This window comes from Nothobranchius furzeri, chromosome 17 (assembly GCF_043380555.1).
Source record: "Nothobranchius furzeri strain GRZ-AD chromosome 17, NfurGRZ-RIMD1, whole genome shotgun sequence".
NCBI lineage: Eukaryota > Metazoa > Chordata > Actinopteri > Cyprinodontiformes > Nothobranchiidae > Nothobranchius > Nothobranchius furzeri.
This window is the reverse complement of record NC_091757.1, coordinates 52,755,754-52,778,198: the sequence shown is the minus strand read 5'-3', so window position 1 is coordinate 52,778,198 and position 22,445 is coordinate 52,755,754. Positions and strand designations below refer to the sequence as shown.

Below are 22,445 nucleotides of genomic sequence, written 5' to 3'. Positions count from 1 at the left end.
TGAGGATTGGTTCAGGTGGAGGGAAAAAAAGGCACTTCAGAGTTACCCTCCACCCGGAGGGCAGCTTTGCTCTGCAAAAAAACACCTCAAACAGATATGCAACAGACTTCAGACAACACAACATAACATGAGACTCCACTAGGAAGGCGGGGGGGGGGGGGGGGGGGGGGGGGGGGCTGGGATCCTGTTTCCCCCCAGCGAGAGCAGTCATCTACGGCGCTCATCTGCTGTACAGTCATAGGTGGGAGGGGAGATCTTGGAGAAGCGAAGGGCACATTGACTCCTGCAGATGACCTCGCCAGGCTGAAGTCCACCAATCCGAAGGTGGTGGTGGGGGGGGGGGGGGGGGGGGGGGGGGGGGTAGGTAGGTAGGTCGAGTTTTCACAGCATCTGCCTGCATTCCTTTGTGGGGGTTTGTTGCTAGCCGCTCAAGGCTACCAGGGCATCAGATTCAGATAACAAGAATTTGTTTGGGTCAGGCTGAGATAATTTTCCTCTCTGCCTTCAGTCTTTAAACTGATCATTCCAGTCCTTCAGTGAAGCCAATTTTGGGGTTTTAAACATCTCCACACCGTCCGGTGACTCTCTCCGAGATGACATCCCTTTCGCGCACTAATACCGGTATCGCAGCTAGAACATTGCCCAGCTTACGATTCACTTCGAATAACGTCCCAGTCTGAGAAATCTCCACACGGACAGTGGCTTTCCGTGGGTGCGGGTCGCCTCCAATCGCTCTCGTCTTCCCAAATTTTCCAGAAAACCAGATATCCTCCCACTCCAATCAGGAGAAATCCAGTGATCATCAGGCCGAATATCCACACGTCTTCGACATCCTCAATGGACCGCTGGCTGAGGCATATGATCTTTCTATTAACTTTGTCCATAGAAACCAATCATTCTTGGAGAATTGACTTTCTTTCATACGGTCATAGAAAACTAACAATACAGCTGTGTGTAAAGCAAGATTAGAATCGACACCTTTGTATCTGTGTCTATTTTGTCACATTAGCATAGTATCAGGATGTCTAAACAGGAGAACACAAGACTCTGTAAAACCCTAAAGACCAACTTCGGATCAGTTCTTTTTCTTTGTATTTCTTAAACATTTTTTGTTGCAATTACCAAAAACTGTTTCCATATGTATGAAGAGCCCAGATAGTCTGCAGTAAATGAAATCATGGTTTTCTGTTTCTCATAAAACAATATTAGATCAAACAAATCACTGAAAATGAAAAAATTGCATGGTCACTTCCCAAACACGAGACTTTAGATTTTCTGTCACTCTTTGGTTAATCGACTTAAGGTTTTTATTCCCCTTAAGTGGTCTAAATTTAGACTTTTTCCTTCTTGAGACGTATAAATTCTAAAAAATCTCTTGATTTATGGTCTGTTTTCCTCCACTCCACAAAGATAAGGAAGCCGGTGCAGAAAGAGCTGAGCCTCGTTCACATTCCTCCTGTTACCTTTTGTCACGGGTGATGGAGTGTGGGGTTTACAAAGCTGGCCTCGGGAACCTCTTTTAGTGACCCTGTTTAGTAGAATCCCGCTCCTAACCCCCCATTTATGTGCACATCAAATGAGTGTATGTAGTGACACCGCTTTTCAGTTCTGTTGCTGTCTGACGTTGTGCAGGGATGAGAAGGACCAGACCTTAGATGCCGCGAGCAGTGCCTGATCTGTAGTTTTTTTAAGCACGTTGTAGCCGTGCACTTCGGATTTCTGTTAGGCTCCGCTTTGCTTTCTGAGACTTTCCTTTCTGAGCTTAATCAAAGTGACTAAGCTCTGGCTTTCGGTGGTGAAAAGCAGTCTATCCTTAAACTTCCAAGCCAAAGCATCAATCGTTCATTTAGAATCTTGAAACCTTCAGATAAAGTTGAGGGGACCTCTTTTGTGCCCCTGTACTTCTTAAACCTCCTCCTTTATTGCTTTCTTTCCCCTCTGTCCATTCCTCTTCTCCTCTCTCCTTTCTTTCTTGTCGGAGAGGCAATGCTATCTCGTAGTATTGCTGTTACTCTTTTCTAAACTTTACAACACGGCTTTCCCCGGAGCAGTTTAAAGAAGGCTATAAAGTACCAGTTTAAATCAGACATGTTTAAGCTGTGTTTTACTAAGACCTAATGCATCGCATTCTTCTGGTACCTAAACAGGCTTTTTAAACATTTACTCCAAATGTATTTACTGGTTGACTGATACACTGTTTACATGAGAGCAGACAGGGAGCGAAGGTATTTGTCTCTCTTTATGGGACTTGGGTCTTGCTGGTGCTGCCACATGGCCGAAAAGAAAGAAAAGACATATTATTGTGCCGACTTGTGTTGAATATAATGAAAACACAGAGGAAATGAAAAGACATTTGGCTGTGTTACTGGGGAAAAAAAGGTGCTTCAAACAATATTGTACTCTGTGGACTTCATGTAGCAGATGTACTTTTTTCTTTTCATTTCGCAAACTCCTTAGCCACTTTCTCTACCTCCACTGCTTCGTTGTAAGACTCACTCAGGATGTTCCTTCAACATGATGATCTAATTGGTATCCGTCTTTATGTTGTGTAGCTGTTTATCAATTTACAACCCCTTTCTTTCTTTTATCTAGCTGAGGTTGGGAAATCCTGCAACATGACTCATCTTTACGACTTGTTTTATTGTCCTGCTTACAGAGACGAGGCCTGCTGTTTGAGCTAAATGTATATTTTACATGATGATAGGGTGAATTTGCATCAGTGGATTAGTATAGAGCACATAGGAGCACTCTGAGAGGAATCAAGAGGTCAGTTCTGAAACTAGATGTTAGTGATGCCAAAGTAGAAGAGCGGTTGTCGTGCACACACGCAAATTCTGGATTCTGGGATTCTTGTTTGCTTAAAGTGACTGTGTGCATTTTCCTTGGCGATAGGGTGCAGTACATGCCTTAATTATTGCAAGCAAGTCATATTTTTGTGTTTTAGTAAGACCTTACCAATGAGTCAAAAAATCCCTGGAGTGCAAATTTTGAACAAGTACTTGGTGAGATTGTTCAACCTTCAGCAAAATGACAGTCAGACTCCCTTTCATCACTGGCAATCAGCAAAGAGGTAAATGAGTAAAACAACAACGTTCATGAATGGGGAACGTTTTGTAACTGCTTTTTACAAATCAGTAAATGTGTTTTGCCCTCACGGGCTCCCATAGAAGGAAACACAATGTCGCCCAGAGACTTCCCGTAATCATCATCACACATTGGTGAAATTAACATCTCTGCATCTAAGTCATCCCCATGGGGAGCGATGAGCTGCAGCAGTGTCCACGCGCATCAATCAATCAATCAAATCAAAGATACTTTATTGATCCCAGAGGGAAATTAGAGTTTCAGTACACACAATTCAGAGCTCAGACATACATGGGCAAGACACATGACAAGAATTGGTGACTGTGGTCATTTGCGACCCTGAGTCGTGCTACCTTAATAGAGATCAGAGGGTTACATGAGGATTGGTTCAGGTGGAGGGAAAAAAGGCACTTCAGAGTTACCCTCCACTGGGAGGGCAGCTTTGCTATGCAAAAAAACACCTCAGACAGATATACAACAGACTTCAGACAGCACAACATAAGTGTCCACTAGGTGGGGTGGTGGGGTGGGACTATCCCCACTTCAGTTCCTGCAGCCACGATAAGCAGCGCACGTCACCTCAGTGTGGATGGGGGAGAGCGTTGAGGGTTGGAGGGTTGCAGTGACCCTGGAACGTTTCAGCGGCCTTCCGCAGTCCCGCCCAGGCTGGGAAAGGAGACAGAGTTGAGTTGCCATAGCGACGGCACATTCCACATATCTTCTGAGGGGGGAGTTTTCGTTGGAGCCTTGCAGGCTCAAGGACACCAGATTCGATTAGAAATTGTTTTGGGGCCAGACAGAGATAATTTCCTCTCTGTCTTACAGTTTGTTGGTCCTCAACCTCTCAAAATCCCAATAATGGACATTAATCTATCCCAATCCGTGCTGATTCGTCCACTCTCTCCTTGATGGCATCCATCTTTTGTGACAATAATGAATCTCGGCCAAAGTTCCAAGCTTACGATTCATCTCGACAATTATGTGAGTCTGTGAATTCACAACGCGGTGCAAACCATCTCTGAGCTCCGGGATCCGGCCAATATTCCTCGACAGCTCGTTAATTTTCCGGTAAGCCAGGTAGCCTCCAATGCCGATCAGCAGGAAACCCGACACCAACACCACGAATATCCACACGTCTTGAACTATTTGGTGGTTTAACCCCCCAATCCAGTGCCTTAAAGCTGAGTCCCATATCTAAAGTCCTTGGCATGACCCGACCGGGATTTGAACCTCAATCTGCCATTCTCAGGGCGGACACTCATACCTCTAGGCCACTGAGAAGGTTAGACCCGCTCCCATTTTTTGTAGACCAAATTTTTATGCTTATATGTTATGAAGCCGCAAGTATTTTTCAACAAATGGGCATAATTTAATTAATTTTCAACAACATTTCAATGGATATTTCTAGAGAATAATGGTAAAAGCTATGCATTGTCTCCTTAACAACCTGCTTTTGTAAAACATGCCTAATAAAACCTGCATCTTTTATTTTACCCCTCATTCCTTTTCCTTACCCCCCCCCCCCCCCCCCCCCCCCCCCACACACACACACACACACACCCTACACACACACAAAAGCACATTACCCATCAGGATGAATTACGCCACTCTCAGATCTACAGGGCAGCATCTTTGAAGTAAAAATGGGGGAAAATATCATAAGTACAGGCTTGGGTTCAGATAGCTGCGGCTGCTCTCCCAGATGCTTCTCAAAGATTAGAATCATCAGTGAGCAGTGATCTGCTCTATCATATGGCTCTCCTACAGATTTGGCAGCGGCTTTGAGTGAAGGCCTGTGCAGCACCGAACACTGGATTGGGATTTTTCGGGCTAAAGGGTAAAAAAAAACCTCCAGGTGCCACACATTTGAGGCTCTTTTCAAGGCACTGCATCCCAGTGTTTCAGCTTATGTTGCCTAGCAACGAAATGGTGTCGAGAAACATTTTGCCCAGTAACAAAATTTGACTCTTTGAAGACACTGACTCTAGGAATTATTGCAACTGCTACCAGAGGGCCCACCTCTTACAAAACATTTGACGTCCAACATTTTTTTCTGACCTTCATATCTAACCCGCAAATACCAAGCAGGTGTGGTGATGTCATCACATATCTTTCAGTGCTACCTCAGAGCCTCGTAGAGGATGTATGACATTGTTCAAGCCTGGAACTGTGAACTCCTACAAACTTGCTATGAAGGGAGTTTTCTTTAAAGCAGAAATATTCACGACACTTCTCACAACTAGATCTGTGCAGTCGAAGAAACCTAATGAATGCCACAGCGCTTTTAAAGGAGCTTTTGTTTTCTACCCATTTAGAAAAAGCTTCATTCCCTTTCTGTCTAAAGCTTTAGAGGAACAATACGTAATAGATTACATCAGATCCTTGTGTAACGAAAACTGAACCACAACGGGAGATGTTGTGTGTAAAATATGCAGCTTTTTTTTTAATGAAGAGGTTACGCAGCAACACAATGCTGCTTTGATCATTTAGCCAATTATGTGATCAGCTGATGTGAGCACCTCTATAAAAGTGTAACCCCCCCCCAATGTGCTTCAGAACACAATCAGTCATCCACCCATTTACACACACTTTCACACACTGGAGGGGATGAGCTACAATGTAGCTACAGCTGCCCAGGGGTGCACTGATAGGGGCGGGGCTGCTGTACACTGGCGCCACTGGTTCGTCCGACCACCACCAGCAGGCAAGGAGTTTAAGTGTCTTTATTACGTCCCCGGCTCTCTAGGAGAGATGAGGAGGGGAGTAATAAAATTAGTGTGTGGGTTAAATAATAATCAGAGTGATGGGTCGCTTAAAAAACAAAGAATTTTATTACACAACGAATGGATATTTACAAAGAACCCAAAAACCATTGCTATATTCAAAAAGGAGAAACGAAAGCGCCACCCCAGAAGGGGGTGGGAAGAAAACCGAGAATAATAAATTTATAAATACAAAAGGGGAGATCCGAGGGCAAGGTCTAAAGCCGGTCCGAAGTCAAAATACCAAATTGCCTTAATCCTAAATCCAAATTCCAAAATGAGTCAAACACCGAAGTCTACCGAGCAAAACGAGTTAAATGGCAAACGAGGAGAAGAGAGCAGTACAAACTCAGATGAGTCCATACTACCCTTGGACCTTCTCACTGAACTGGTGGCTGGGAGCAGCTTTTAACAGCTGCCAAGTGATTACTGCTGATGATAGACAGCTGGGCACTGGGAGACAGGCGAGGCAAAAGCCACTGAGGCCATCTTGTGGCCGAAAAGGGGCACGGCACGTAAGTCTTGCCCAAGGACACAACAGCGGCATTCGCTGGCGGGAGCCGGGATTGAACCTACAACCTTCCGATTACTGGACAATCTGCGCTACCTCCTAGAGCAGTGGTTCCCAAACTTATTTAGCCGCGCACCCCCTTCTATGTCCCGACCATGTCGACGCACCCCCCCCCCCCCAGCCCCCACATCGGGGCATGGCTCTATATACACATATATATATATATATATATATATATATATATATATATATATATATGTGTGTGTGTGTGTGTGTGTGTGTGTGTGTGTATATTTATATATCAGATGTCAAGTTAAACAGAAAGGGTTAAAAAAAATTCCCCATCACTTTCATTTTTTAAATTGTGATTAATAAACATTTGATACCATTACAATTTCCTTTGATTTCATTTTAAATAAATATTTAGAGTGCCCAGGTAGCACATAAACAGTGCAATTTAATTGTTTTCTTAAAGTAGGAACGTTTAACCTGTGCGGCCAGAGCGCTCTCCTTCCTTCTGCTCCGCGTAAACCTGAGCTGATCACCTACTTGTGCGTAATCAAATGTCTATAGGGGACAAGATATAGCCATGATGTTCACTTTTGCCTCAGACCGACTTATTGCTGTTTTATGGTGTGGCTGAATCTGTGATCCGCTGTCATGCGGACTGGAATAACAAATGCTGCAGTGGACTTGTGGTCAGGTTCGGAGTCACTGGCTGGAGCGGACCCGACTCATCCCAGAAGCTAATATCTTAATTTGACCTTGAATGAAAAATAACCTCTTAAAAGTTGTTATCACGGTGGAGGCAGCGTTCATTTCTGCCTTCAGTCTGACAGCGGGCCGGAGTTAAAGCAGCGTGTGCGCTTATTGAATCTGTGTGTGTGTGTGTGTGTGTGTGTGTGTGTGTGTGTGTTTGCGCGCGCGCGGCACAGCCGCTCAAGTCACCGCGTCTCGCGCTATTTAAACCAATGTTGTAAAATTCCTTCTGCCCAGCCCAGATGTGCTCACTTGTGCACCCGTGAGCCGTGGTTCAGCCGGAACGCGTCTGACCTCTGACAGACGCACTCTGAACTTCAGATCTTCAGCGCGCTGTTAATAGCCTGGATGGGAATCATTTCTTGTTATTTAGTTACATCCACAATGTTCTGTGTGTGAGGTTTACAATGTCAGAACACCTGCATGAGACAGGTGTTAATTACAATCTGCCAGAATGACTCGCCACCTTCAGATTTCTCCAACACCGTTAAAAATGATCAAATACGGAACGCGTGCGCAGGCCAGAGTGCTGAAGCTCGGCGCATTGTTATTATGAAGCTAGGGCACATGTGGAGGGCACGCACGCGCAAAAATATACTTGTTTTCAATTACATTTATTGTGCCCGCTTACTTTTTCTTTGGCCCACCCACAAATGAGTTTCTACGCTAATGGTGACATCTGACAGACTTCTCTGAGCTCCGCAGCCATTACACTTTTCACCCCGCGCACCCCCTAGCGGCAGCTCGCGCACCCCCAGGGGTGCGCGCACCACACTTTGGGAATCCCTGTCCTAGAGTATTTGCCCACCCAGAAGAAGGACATTAAACTAGTAGATTCCACAAGGTTGTTTTGTTCAGCATTGCCAGTTCTCCTCATCAGTGCACACAGTTGCACAAGTTATTCATCTGCACCAGCAGTTTACCGTTACAACCATGACTGTCCCCTCTCTGTCCAGCAATCATGTTGTAGAGGTAAAGCAAGGTCAGCCATGTTTGAAATGTTTCAAAGTTAATGATGGCGACAAAAGTGCACAGGATTGTAATGTTCAGCAAAGTTCTCAAGAGGAGGGACGGGTTCTAGCACTTTAGCACAAGCAGATGGAAAAACGAAGCTTTCAAAGAAGCTGCAGGTTCAGCGACAGCTTACTTTTCAGTAAACTCTTAAAAAAGCAGATGAGTTTCTTTATTTGTACAAATGTGTGTTCCAGTAAGCCCTCTCTGAGTTTAAACCCTGCAAATAGCAAAAACGGGAAATAGTTTAGTCTTTAGTGTGTTTAATGATAAATGTTATTACAATGCAGTTCAAATAAAAGAAAAGTATGTATTGTTTGGCAGGGTGGCCAGGAGAAAATTCATCTTCTAAAAATAATTTTGGCATCAAAGATTAGGTTTGCTAAATTACATCTGAAAATTCACAAAAGGTCCAGAACTTTTCCCCTTTGGAGACAATCCCAAACACAGCTACAAATCTACAATCAAGTGCCGGAAAAGAACCGAGTCAAGATGCTGCAATGGCCCAGCCTCAGATCAGCGTTGACCCAATTCTTCCAAACCTCAAGAACTGAAGCAACTATAAGGAAAATTCAACCCAATAGAGCTCCGGACCCCACGTGACTCTCAGTTAGTGGACGCCATTTTGGCATGCAAAAAAGGTAAACAAACACGGATGTAACCATGAACATGAACGGGATCCGCTTGGATTTTACTTCGTCGGAGTTTACTTCACACTTTAAAACAGAAGAAATCGTTTTATATAGTCAGAAATTAAATAGACTAAACATCTCCGACCCTTACCGTGCCCCTGGGATACTTTTTAAAAACGCCAGAAGCTGTCGGAGCGGACTTCTTACGGCACAACACCGGACCTGACCGGGGAACCCATTGGGATTTACCCGGAGGAGTTGGCTCCGGCGGCTGGGGAGAGGGAAGTCACGCTACTGCCCCCGCAGCCCGACTCTGGATACGCGGATGAAAATGGATGGATGGACGGACAAATAACAGATTTACACGTAAGTAGTCTCGGTGAGACAGATAATAGCAATCCAAAGTGCTTTTATGTGTGATCTGACAATTGATCAACCATTGCTTAAAAATAAAATACAGCTTAGCCGGTTAATTGCTGTGATCATAAAACACGGAAACGGCAGCACGCAGAACTCACGAGGCAACGTTTTACGTGATGTTTACTTGTTGCTACGAGTAATAAGACAGAAAAAGCCACGCCAAAATAAGTTTAGGAAGCCCACTAAGAATCGTAATAAAAGCATTTAAAATAAATACCATACACAGTTGAGGAAACGTTGGTTTAAGTACCTGATATGAAGCGGTCGCTGCATAAGCGAAATCCTTTACTCTCGGGATCCCACAGTTTCATTTCAGCCCGGTCACTAGCGCGTTTTATTATAATGATCCAACGTTTGCGGCGCTCCGGATCTTGGGGATTCCTGTAGATGACTCATTCCTTATGTCGTCCGCGTCTGTTCTGCATCCTGGGGCACAACAGGAATCTACCATATTTCCCGTTTGATTGAGTTTTCTGACAATAACAAATAATCCAGCTGCCGGCTTCTGCCTGCCAAATGGCGCCGTTTCGATTTGAACTGTTGCATTCCGGGAGAAGTGACGTCAACTCCCGGAGCTCTATGGTCTTCAAAACAAAGTGTAAAATGGAGAACGTTGCAAAGGAAAAGTCATTCCAGAAAAAGATGGGTTTATGATTCATATAATTACGGCGTCTGCTCATTTGCTTATTTTTTTTAAACTTGGCAGACAAATAAATAAGCTAGCAATTTTTTTATTTCATCCAAATAAAACTTCTAATAGCTTGCCTGTTGTATGTGAATGTGATTGTATTGTTATGCTTGTTGATTATGACATTGATTAAATTTCCAAATCCTGAAAAAAAAATGTCTGCATTATGATAAAAAGCAGAACAGAGGTCAGCGCAGCAGTTACTCTTTCCATGATTTCCATCAAAGCTGATTTGTTTCGGCTCCAACATTCAACATTCTCACAACCAGCAATTAGCATATGATTCAGCATTTTGATTGGAAGCCTTGTTGTGCGTGCCGTGTTTGCTCAGCAAGTAGAGCTGCACTAAATTAGCATTAATGAATGTTATGGCCTCCCATCAGCTTGACAGGTCTATTCTTTAGATCCGTTTTAATTGTAATTAGGCACTGATTAACAAGCCGGGGGATGTTTCATTCTCTGTTCAGGAATATAGCATAATGTGCTACGAAGGCAGTCGGGGAGTTGTCATTTCATTTGTTAATGAGGCTCAGCCATATGTCAAAACAAACCTAACTTATTGTCTTTAAAGCAGAAACATTAGGAGCCATTTTTTAACTTCTCTTACCGTTTGTGCTTTGTGAACATGATGGATGCCGAGCCTTTTGTGTGTCTGGGAAAGAGGAGGCTAGGGTTTAACACTGGTTGAACACTTTGATATTTTTGTTGTTTTTCTTCCTGTCGCATTTGGCTAAATCCAACCACAGGACAATAATGCCCTCCATAAATACTGAAAAAAAAGATGAAAAGATTTAAAGCAAAAGGATGTCTAAGTTGAGTTTCTGAAATGTCTCAAAACATTTGCCATTTCTCTGGGAGTTTCTTTTACATGTTTGAGAAATTTATGAGCCAAGTTATAAGCAGCTCAGTGGCCTAGTGTCCGCCCTGAGACTGGGAGATCATGGGTTCAAATCCATCCATCATACCAAAGACCTTACAAAATGCACTCGCAGTCCTGCTTGGTTTCCAACTATCTTTAGGGCCATTCCCATCTGTACCGGGTCGGCCCAGGCCGGGTAGCCCCAGTCGGCCCCAGCCTGGCCCGGTTGATTCCACACATCCTTGCCTTAAGCCCATGTGGGCTGATTCTACCCACCAATCAGAGGCTTAATTTGCTGTCAGCAGTGGGTGTGTTGGCCCTGGTCGGCCTGAAGCAGACCCCCTCGAGAAGAGGGCTGAGAATGAGCCTTGGTTGGCCCGGAAAAATACCAGGCCACCCAGATATGTAAACAACCTACGCTACCCGGCCCGGGCTGACCTGGTACAGATGGGAATTGCCCATTTGTTGTTCTTGCTGTTGATTACCTGGATCAGGTGTGTTCAGCCAATTAGAGCTGCAAGTTCATGCGTGGCTGGAAAACATGCAGGACTGTGGCTCTCTAGGACCAGGGTTGCCTACACCTGGTCTATGAATTAGTCTTGTGAATGGGGCATTCCAACTTCCACATCAGATCAGTGTCTTTTTTGCAACACTTGCTCTATGTTCATATACATTTTACATAATCGGAAAGCTGGGATTCTTGTGATTCCAATGATTTATGGCAACCAGACATAACTTTTGACACAGAAAACACAGTTTTTAAAACCACACAAAAACTCATAATAATGTCTAACTCACTGTTCAAAGGATGGACAGAACAGAGCCATCATGAACAAAAGTGGTATTTTTACATTCCATAGGGTTTAATAAAACAGTTAAATTTACTGCTGAAAACAGTCAGCTTTTTCTTCAGATGCGTTTCCCGACTCAGTTTCGAAGGAGTGTCGTCCGTCGGTCTAATTGACATTTTGAGGGATGGGATGCATCCAGTGTTGTTGCTGTCATAGTAAAATGCCATAGATTCTTGTAATGACAATCATTTACTTCCTCAGTAAGTGGCATCCAAGTCGATGACTAAAATCTTAAGTGTTGGTGATTATAACCTGCATTAGCATCTTCATATTAGCTTCAAACTTTCAATCGACATTGTGCCTGGTCCAACAGGTGAAGGGTTATCTTATCTGTTAAAGCGAAATCCCCGGCTATTGGCTGATAGGTCAGAAGTCCCACCCTCTTTTCTGATACATAGTTCGAACTGATTGCAGTGTAATATGATGTTGACTGACGCATCAAATAGCCGGTGAAATCCAAAAAATCCAAATCCCTTGTGGTCTGCTTCCGCAAACTTAAGCCGGGCATACACTGTGCAACTTTTTCACTCGTAGCATTCAGCTCTATCTCAAACCATACGACTTCCTCGCAGAGCAAAGCTCATGAGTCATGTTCTTACACTGTATGACCCAGTTCTTGGATGTGACCTGACTGCTCACACGTACGTCTGGTAGCAACACGCCAGACATAAAAGCATGCTAAAAATAGGAATTTACACAACACGTTGGACTTTCAATCCAAAACCCCAGAACGCCCGGAGGCTGTTCTGTTGTTATTAATGCCAGTTGGCCTTCGGGCTTGCCGTAGGACGGGGCTATTCAATTCTGGGCCTTGAGAACCGGTATCCTGCACTTTTTAGTGGGTTTTTTGGTTCAACACACTTGATTCAGTGGTTGCATCACCAGTGCAGCAGCTCATCAAGCTCTGCAGAAGCCTGTTGATCACCTACAGACTGACATCAGGTGTGTTAAGGTGGAAACCAAAACGTGCTGGATGCCAGTCCTCAAAGTCCGGAATTGAATAGCTCTGCCATAGGAGGACATGCAGTGGTTTATGGGAGTCGGTGGAGAGAGACAAAGCAAAGAAAGCAATACAATGTGTAGGGATCAGTTTAATTTTATACGAACACAGCAAACACACTTTCTTGACAGTCTGTGTCATTGTGTGCAGAGAAAACTGTAAAGATAAACGCTTGTTCATACAAAAATAGCTGGTGAGCCATGTTGACGCATGTGCTGTACTTTAGGGTTGGAGTGTTGCTTCAGCAGTGATGCCCTCACAAGGGACGAGCAAGTTATCAAACATGTTAGATATTCGTGCGACCACACGATTGCTGATCGGGAGATGGTCGCCTCTGGTTACCTCCTGTATACTGCCCTACGCAAAACTTGCCTCGCCCTCAAATATTCTCGCATGAAGAGAAAATCGGCTCAAAAAACGCTAAGTATACCCTGGCTTCCGTAAGGCAAGGCAGCTTTATTTATATAGCACATTTCATACACAGAGGCAATCCAGTGTGTAAGAACGACACGTGCAGTGTGTGTCCAGCTCACAAACGTCTTAAACATCACCTGCACAAACACATCATTTGGATTGATGAAAATCACATTGAAAAGGTTAATACAGGACCCAACCCTAAGGCAGTTGTCTTAAAAATAATCACAGAATTATCTCAGTTTTCTGAGTTTATATCTCAAAAGTCAGAAAGTGTCAGTGTTGCCAACTCAGCGACTTCGTCACTGTTCTTAACGACTTTTTGACCCCCACCTCAACGACTTTTTTTTCCAAAAAGTGCCTAGCGACAAACCTAGCGACATTTCTCAGGACCCGTTGCTACTTTCTGTAGAACTTTCTTGTAGATATTCCCTACAGATTAGCAACAAAGAAACCATTTGCACTCTGAACCGTTCTTCCGGTAGTAAGGTAAGAGAACAATAATCTGCACATGTGCACAAGGACTGACCAATCATAAACCGTTTTCGGCCGGGCTGATTTGCCGAAGACAAAGGTACAGTTGCAGAGCTGGAGACCGCCAATTTACTTCTGCTGCTGCTGCAGCCTCACGCTTCTTCTAGAGACGGCGCAGGCGTCAACCTGCGATCTCTGATTCTGCAGCCGTCAGACACTTTGGCTTTTCCTGCATTTGGCAAATAAAGTCAACGGGAGTTTCAACTACCGTCCCGTTTACACACGCAGCTCTGTGGCTCATCTGGATTTCCTTCAGTGACACAGGGATGGTTATACCATGAGACATCTGCTCCCTTTTGCTCGGTGCGCCGTTATTATCACGATGGAGAGAATACACAACAGAGAAGTTGAGAAACTATGAGGTGTAAAAAAATAGCTTTTGAGGAAAATGTCTGTGAGAATGAGGAGAGCAGGAGGTCTGAGTTATATCCTACAACAGAACTGTTTGGATCTGTCTTAATGTCACTTTATTGATACTTTTGGAATTAATTGTACATATCAAAGCAATTTGGGCCATTTTAGTCATACTAATTAATAATTTTAACACATAACATAGTTATTTTCCTCCCTTTTAGTCCTATATATATATATATATAATGTTTTTAGATGCTATGGGGAAAATGAATGCCAATGTGGCGTGATGACGTCAGCAATATGTAAATTAGCACGTGACGCCATCTGGTGACATCTAGCGACTTTTGGGGGGAACTTCAGCTACTTTCAGTCAAAAACAGTTGGCAACACGGGAAAGTGTTTGAAATATGAACTGTGGCTGGCGTTGGGGACATGGGAAACAAAGTTGTGACTGGTTTGGAGAAACAAGAGAATCAGGCTTTTCAAGTTTGACAAACCTGAACAAATGTTTACTTCTAGAATGAAGTTAAAATGTCCTTTCTTGCCATTTCACTAATATTTAGGAAAAAATTACTTAACAGTGAGATATTTTTCGAAATTTCTTAAGTACGAATTCCCTCCCTAATCATTCTCCAACAGCCCGATCACAGTGAGACGCTAAACCTGGAAGTTAAAGCCATTTAGATTCAGACCTTTATTATATTTGTTAGGTTATGCTGGTTTTTACTTTACACGATTTGATTTCCTGTGATCTCCATGGATACAGATGAATGTTTTACATCTCTGTTACCAAAGCGACTGCAAGTCTCCAGGTAAATGGAAGAAGCAATCACCATGTTCTCAATTCACATATTAGTTTAACAATAGTTCCTTTTTGCCAAAAGGCAGACAATTCTCAGTGTGGACATCATGCACAGCTGTAGGTCATAAATGGTCATAAAGGACTTTGCTCGTTGACAAAACGCAGATTCCTGCAGAAGGTGTTTCCCGCAGACACCAGGGTTTAACATCACCGAGTCGGTCTGGGAAGGAAGTCCTGGAAACTTCATTAACTTGGAAACACACCGAAGAGAATTGGGGATTTCTATTAAAGGTGTTTTTTTGTTCAAATTAAAAATATGGAAAAATTGCATAAAACTGAAGAAATTGTTAATATTTACAGGAAGAACTGTCTTTTGGTCATTCTTTACCGTAAAAAATGGACAAATATTTGGATCTCTGCAGGCCTTCTTTGATGTTAATAACTCTTTTTCTTGCTTGGCATGAATACACTTTTGGGATAAAACATCCAAAGGTCTCATCTTGTTGAGTTTGACCTTTTTATTGCACAGAGCAGGAATGTGATGATTTGTTTTATAAAACTGCCCAGCGGCCGAACGTCTCATATTATCTTATAAAGAAACGTGAACTCTTTAAAGCAATATCCTGAACCACTGTTTTATTAATGCACCAGCTAATGGATCGTTGAACACAGCTCCAAACCTTTAGCTGCTTTTTTCTCATTTTGAGTTTCACCCGCTGACTTAATTCACCCTTCCAGGAGTTTTTGTGTCATTTCACATTTAGTAGCCCTCTGTCCGTCTTCGTACATCTCCTCAGCCCTCACCGGAGGAAGAACCGAGTCACTCTCTGAAGTTTTTCTGTTGGATGTTCTGAGAAAGCCAACCAAAAGGGTCATAGTCTGAGAACAAGCCAGGGAACTCTGGTAATTTTGGGATTTTTCCTCCAAAAACTACAAATCTCTCATCCAATGATCTCAGGAGGGAAACTGTGAAAAAGTTTGTCATTACTTTGGCAACAGCAGATGATGGTGTCCTTAGCATGCGTGTGAGTGTTTATACCTCATTTCCTCTGGAAAGTGTCACGCTGGCTGTTGGGCGGGGACTGGTTCTGGGTGGGTTGCGGTTAAGCCCTCGAGGTCTCCAGGGTTACTTCATGTCTGCTCTTCGTCAGCTCCTCAGACTCTCGCACACTTGGCTCTCAGATGGGCTGACAGAGTGGTAGACTGGCTAAGATGTGCCAGAGTGGCTGTTAGCCGCTTGTCTTTCCATTCCTCCGAGAACACGAAGGCCTCATTAGCTCGGTGAGCTCAGCTGTCCTCTGGTGCTAAAGCCGTCGCCACAGTTCAATTGTGTGTGCAGATGAGCGTGTCCATACACCGCTGCTCTTAAGGAACTGTCTGTCCTGAATATTAGTGAAGAAAGTAATCCTGTTGGGTTTTTTGATGCACCAAATGTTTCTCTGTTGAGTCTCTGACAGCTGGATGGAGAGCAGACTCCATCAGATTTGATTTTTAAAATGATTTTCTACATTAGTGTCAAAAATCCAACATTTGAATTCAATAACACCGAAGTAATATTTTTATGTTCAAACTCTTCCTCTTCATCATCATCATCATCCTCTTTTTTCTTCTCCCTCCAGTCTTTTTCTTTACCTTATTCTTCAATATTCTTCTCCTACCCTCCTTCTATTGCCTTCTTTTTATACCATCATGTATCATATTTCTATTTAACCTGTTCCTTTGTCTCTCCGACTGCTTTGAGCATGTACATGACACAAGAATTTCCCTCGGGATAAATAAAGTTGTTCTTATCTTATCTTATCTTATCTTCCTTGAGTTTCAGACAACCAAGTACACTTCTTTTTTTTAGAGTAGAACTCCAGCCGTGATCCTTGAAACTCCCCATCCAGCAAGTTTTAGTTGTTTCTCTTCTCCAACACACATGATTTTAATCAGCAGCTGATCTTAGGGGTCTTAGCACACCTCTGTTGTTGCTTGGCTTCCTGGGGCTGGAGGCTAGGAGGGAGATCTGGCCGTCTGGTTGGGGTCTGGGGTGGTGGGTTGCTGTGCTCAGCGTTGGGCGGGGGAGCCTGCTCATCAGCACCCCAGCAGAAAGGGTCAAACTCTGGTTACCGGTGATGGTTGTACCCAATGTGCAGCAGTACTGGGACCAGAGTGAATAGGGTGCGTATGGGGAGCATGAGTGGGTGTCCGGCGTGCATTTTTGTGAGTCTTGGGTTGCATGTGCATGTGTGAGCATGAGGGAGGGAGTGTGTGACTGTGTTTGTGCATGACTGTATATGTCAGGTGGGGCCTTTGACTCCTCCCCTCTCCTGGAACTTCTTTTGATGATATAGATCTTCGTCTCCCCTCCCCCAGCCACACCTGGTGTGGGGTGTGGTGCCTTGGTCTGCCTGAGTGTTCGTGGCTCCCGGGTCAGGGGGTTTAAGATTTTGGTGTCTGTCTGACCAATCCCGGTGGCTGCCTGGTGGGGTCTGGGTCCCTGGGCTCTGCTGGGTCCCCGGCGGGGTTGGTCGCCCCTGGGTCGCTGGGTCCCAGGCTCGGCCGGCTAGGGGGTGGGAGGCTGCGGGTAGGCCTGAGGGCTTGCCGCTGATGTCTCCCGGGACTCTGCCGGCTGCTGGTTGTGGCCCCCCAGGGGCGATCCTCTGTGCCTCTCGAGGGGGGCGGGGGCCTTTCTGGTTGCAGTCTCCTTGGGGTTCCTGTGTTCTGGGGCAGCGCCTGGATCTCTGAGACTTGGAGCTCCCCCGGTCTCCTACACATCTTTGGGGGCAGATCTGTGGTCCCTCACGCTCTCTATTGGACGCTCCTATAGAGAAACCTTACATAAACAAGTGTGTGTACACACACAGGTGCTCACATGGTGCTCTCATAAGTATGGGCTTGGGCACGTTCAACACAGGTCTTAAGACTATGGTGGGCACTTAATGCACTGTGATTTATTATCGTGATTCTTCAGTTAAACAATGTTGATTATATAGTTCCTCATCAAGTTGACACAGTGATAGTTTGCTCCTGTATTGTTGTTGTGTCCCATTTTTTTAATTTTTTTTTTTTGCTTTTTTTTCTTGTCTCTTTCTGCAGGTCTAGAAGCAGACTCTTGTTCTTTATTGTTTATTTTTGTGGAACCCCCCCCCCCCCCCCACCACCACCACCACCACCCCTTCCCCCCTCCCTCCCCACCTTTTGTCTTTTCCTTTCTCTTTCACCTCTGTCTCCGTGTCTGGTCGGAATTACAAAGCATTCAAAAGCAATAATAAAGATTTAAGTATCAGGCGTGACATAAAAAGCAGACGCTTTGATGCTCCACCTGAGAGTAAATCTGTAAGGCTTGTTACCAGCATTCAGACATCAATTCTGTTTGCTTCACAGCCAGACAGGACACGGTAAAAAAAAAAAAAAAATCAGCAGCTGATCAACAGGCTTCTGCAGAGCTTCATGACATGCTGAACAGGCGATTCAACCATTGAAACAGGTGTGTCGGAGCAGGAAAGCATCTGAAACATGCTGGAAAGCGGGTCTAGAGGACCAAGAATAGTCCTATTTTATAGGATTTGTTTTCCATCTTTTTTTGTTTCTTTAAAGAGTAAGTTCACTGACAGTTTTTTGCTCGCCTTTTTTTTAAATACAATCGGTCACTTTGAGTTTCACATGCAGGCTGAAAGTGAAAATGGTCTTCTACTCCGGATGGAGGAGACACTTGGGACTGAAAAATCCACACAGATTTACGTCACACTGTAAACTTCAATTCGTGTTGGCTCCAGACGGAGAAGGCTGTAGTTTATTTAGCGTCCAGGAGAGAGCTGGCACGTCTTGGCTAGCAGAAGCTAACTGTTAGCATTAGCAACTTTGCAACATGCCAGAACTCCTTCAGGCTTGTGTTATTTATGGAGATAAAACATCAATGATGCAGAGCGAATGAAGGCAGTGGAAGAGTTGTGTTGCTGTTAGCCAATCAGATGTGAGATGACCAAATATCATGAAATAAGACTCAAAATCCTGCTATCTGCGGCCACTTTCTCCTCTAGTTGACTTCTACGTCCTCAAAAATGAGCATCTGAGCTTTTTCCCCAGATTATGACCTACAAGGCATTAGTTCTTAGAGACCACTGTAAATGGTTAATCATGCAGATAAAACATTAATGATGCAGAGTGAATGAAGGCAGCGGAAGAGTCGTGTTGCTGTTAGCCAATCCGAGGCAAACGGCTAGCGTAGGTAGACCAGCTTCCAACGGTTTGTTTAGATTTGTAGGCATGGACGTAATTTTTACTTTAGAAGTAGGGGGGAGGGGACACGGGGGGGGGGGGGGTATCTTTATAGTATGCGCTAATGGGAAACAGGCTTCAACACAAACGGTTGTTTTCCTCTTGGCCCTAGAGCTCAACCAGTGTCAATTTAATATAGCGTAATGTTGTTTTTGGATGGTAAAAAGTGCAGGGGTCAAAACTTTACTTTGGAAAAAGTGGGGGGGACATGTCCCCCCTGTCCCCCCCCAAAATTACGTCCATGTTTATAGGCAACATCTAAATATATGTGGAAGACCTTTTTTGAGCCCCTGATTGATCATCTTCTAAGGAAGAGTACAAATAAAAGTTTATGTTGAAACTGAATAGTTTCACCAGACTTTTAAATGCACTGAAGGTAACCTGTGTGTTTGTGTTCTACAGGTGAACGAGGAGACTGTGGAGAGGCTGGTGGTCCAGTATCCTCACATTGTGTTCAGCACAGTGATGCAGGACTGCAAGAGAACCCTGGAGAGAGCTTATCAAATGGGCTGGAGCCCCAACACATCGAACTCTTCGTAGCTACTGCCAGCTCACACTCATGCGTACTTCCACCGAGACACACACACACACACACACACACACACACACACACACACACACACACACACACACACACACACACACACACACACACACACACACACACACACACACACACACCACATGTGCAGCTCGGTCATCTTTGCTGGTCATTCAGACGTGCATGTGAACATGTAGCTACAAAAGTCCAGGACAATCTTTATTATTTGGGCATTTTGCCATCATTTCCTGTCAAGTTCTCTTTCGTCATCTTGGAGTAAAAAAAAATGGATGCAAGAGGAAAAGTTTCACTGAAAGAACATGTTGCATCAAATATAATTAGCCATAGTTAAACAGCAATGATGTTGAAAGGCGATAGAGTAAAGGCTTGTCTTTGCCCGGGTAAGTCCACGCCGACCGCGTCAGCCCGTCAGGATGCCGGGTCACCTGCTGCAGTCCGATCGCACAGGAAGGAGCAGAGTCATGAAGAGATTATCTGCATCGTCTTCGGTCCACAAATGAACTTGAACTTTCAGGGCTTCAGACCTCACTTGAGGCATTTTTTTTAGATTTCTGTTTTTATGGATCACTTTGTCCTATCTTCTCTTGGACTTCAGTGCAGTGTTAAAGGTGTTTGTGAACTTGGTGAGGATGTTGATGGCGTTTCATGTGAAGGACACAAATGTTTTGTCTCGACTCACTAGGCAGAGAGACGGCTGGTTTTAGGCTGGAGGGGAAATGGTTTGAGTCGATTTTAAAGGCGGATGTTTACAGTGAGAATCAGCTTTCGAGTGTTTAAAGATTCGCGTGACCCGACTCCATGCTGGTGTTTCACCGACGGAGCATCACTTGGAGTGACTTTTGGTATGAATTTAGTCTGTGCTTGAAATAGAAGCGGTATTTACCCCAAATCTTTGGGTCATATTATCAGATCATTAACCAGAAACGAGCTGAGAGTGGTTTAGACGAAGCATTAAGTGGCTAGTAGTTCCTGTCTGATTAGAAAGGAAATCTAATAAAGAAATGTTTATCAAATGTGAGCTTTTATGAAAGTATTTAGCCTTCTTTTGGTTTTGAGCATACACAATTTACTATTAGCTGTGTTGTTTTGCAACAATCGTTGTATCCTCCTTAGGCCGTATCCTTAGTAACCACGTCGTTTTGAGAACACTTTCTGCACTCGCACACGATCCTCCTCACTTTGCATCCATTTTAATTCGTTATTTTTATTAATTTCTTTAAATAAACTGATCTTTCTGCTGGTGTTAAAGGCCTGTTACAGTTTCTGTGCTTGCTCACAGAAGAACAATGTGGGCCTTCTTTGCAGAAATGATCTGAATGCACAAAAATGCAGCAGCTATATTGGGTTCTACTGGTAAAGGATGCAAATTAAAGCTAAGCTTGAACAGAGTTTGTGGATGAAGTAGATCATTTTTCTTCTGTTCTGCAGAAATCCAGTGTAAAAACGCAAACATCCAGGGTATTTTTCTATGGACTGAACCTCCACCCACTGATCAGAACAACACTTACCTGAGCCAGACATGGTGTAGATGTGTAAACTTTGATATCTCACACAGATTTCATATGAATAAAACACTCATTTGACCCTGTCAGGATTTGTAGACTTATTTTCCTGAAGGAGACGTTCTCCTTCTCCTTGCTTCTGATCTTTTGTAATCCCTGTAGACTCCTCCTTTTCTGCTAGATGTTGACAGATTTGATTTCTAATTTGCAAAAGGCAACCACGAACGACTGAATTTACATAATGATGAATAAAAACACTACAACTTAAAGAAGTTTCTACTCCGTCATTCATTGGTTTGTTTTTCTCCCTTTCAGAGTTTTAAGAAGTTTAACGTTTGTTTCGTTCTAACTTGTAGAGCATCATAAGAAGAATACAGAAATAAAGGCGTTTTCCATCAATGACATACATTTGTTACGCTTTTCTGCCGAGCGCTGTGACGTGAGGTCAACCCGAACGTCCATTAGAAGACACCCGGAGGGCAGGACTATTTACGATCGCAGGAGTTCCACATCTGAGAGACAAAGAGAGGAGACGTCAGCCGGGCTGCAAAGGCCTCAAAGAGCTAACAAGCCGTCACTCAGCGTGTCCCCCTGTCTTCGGCAGCGCTGTCCCTTTCAAGTGCCTTTTTCACCGTTCAGTGTATTTGGATTGTTTTATGTCTGGCGATCAAACATGGCTGATGGCATCAAACAGGTAACGAGGGGTCGGTTCCTCCCAGATTGATTCTTTATGTTGTTGACACAGTTTTTGTCAATTTGAGGCTGGGCTTGTTTGTGCTGAAGGGGAATTTTAAATCTTAATCAAAACTCTTGAGTCCTGGTGAAAAGAAAATCTTTAAGGCTTGTAATTAAAACCTGCTGGATGTGGCTGGACTGCAGATGAGAAACCTGGGTTCATTTATTTTATTTATCAGAAAACAGAGATGGAAAAGACTCGTTTTCTTTTTTTTAACAACTCAACTGTCGTGGAAGCTCTAATTGAATTTTATGATGAATTTTGTTATTGATTAGAATCCCTTGGCGAGCATTTTAAAGGGACTTTTCGGACTTTTGAATTTTTATGCTCGCGATTGCCCCCTCAGGCCAAAAGCGTCACGGCAGCTTCAATAGTAGGCCGTGCACGAGGTGCGCATGCTGTACGTGCACACTCCTTAACGAAAACAACAGCTGAGATAGTCGTGTGTGTGTGTGTGTGTGTGTGTGTGTGTGTGTGTGTGTGTGTGTGTGTGTGTGTGTGTGTGTGTGTGTGTGTGTGTGTGTGTGTGTGTGTGTGTGTGTGTGTGTGTGTGTGTGTGTGTGGCTCGGAGGACAGAGGAGGGGAGAACGCGCAGCTAATTAATTAAATAATTTGGTTCTGTACCTTTCTCTTCAGCACAGCCGACAAAGGTTTATGATGGGTCAGTCCTCCTGCATGCTCAGATCATTCCCTTCCCTTGC

At 44.0% G+C, this 22,445-nt stretch overlaps 1 protein-coding gene and 1 non-coding gene across 2 annotated transcripts in view; both read left to right on the top strand.

Moving 5' to 3' along the window:
- Positions 1 to 19,624, top strand: part of fbxl17 (F-box and leucine-rich repeat protein 17) — a 364,664-nt gene extending 345,040 nt beyond the window's left edge. Inside the window, exon 11 of the mRNA XM_054731566.2 lies at positions 19,347 to 19,624. Coding sequence (XP_054587541.1) covers positions 19,347 to 19,484 — 138 coding nt within the window. The 3' untranslated portion in view covers positions 19,485 to 19,624. The remainder of the gene's footprint in view (positions 1 to 19,346) is intronic.
- Positions 19,625 to 21,347: 1,723 nt separating this feature from the next.
- On the top strand, positions 21,348 to 21,442 carry LOC129153035 (small nucleolar RNA R24). The gene has a single exon (XR_008559266.1). It is a non-coding gene; the product is annotated as a small nucleolar RNA R24 (small nucleolar RNA).
- The last annotated feature ends 1,003 nt before the right edge of the window (positions 21,443 to 22,445 follow it).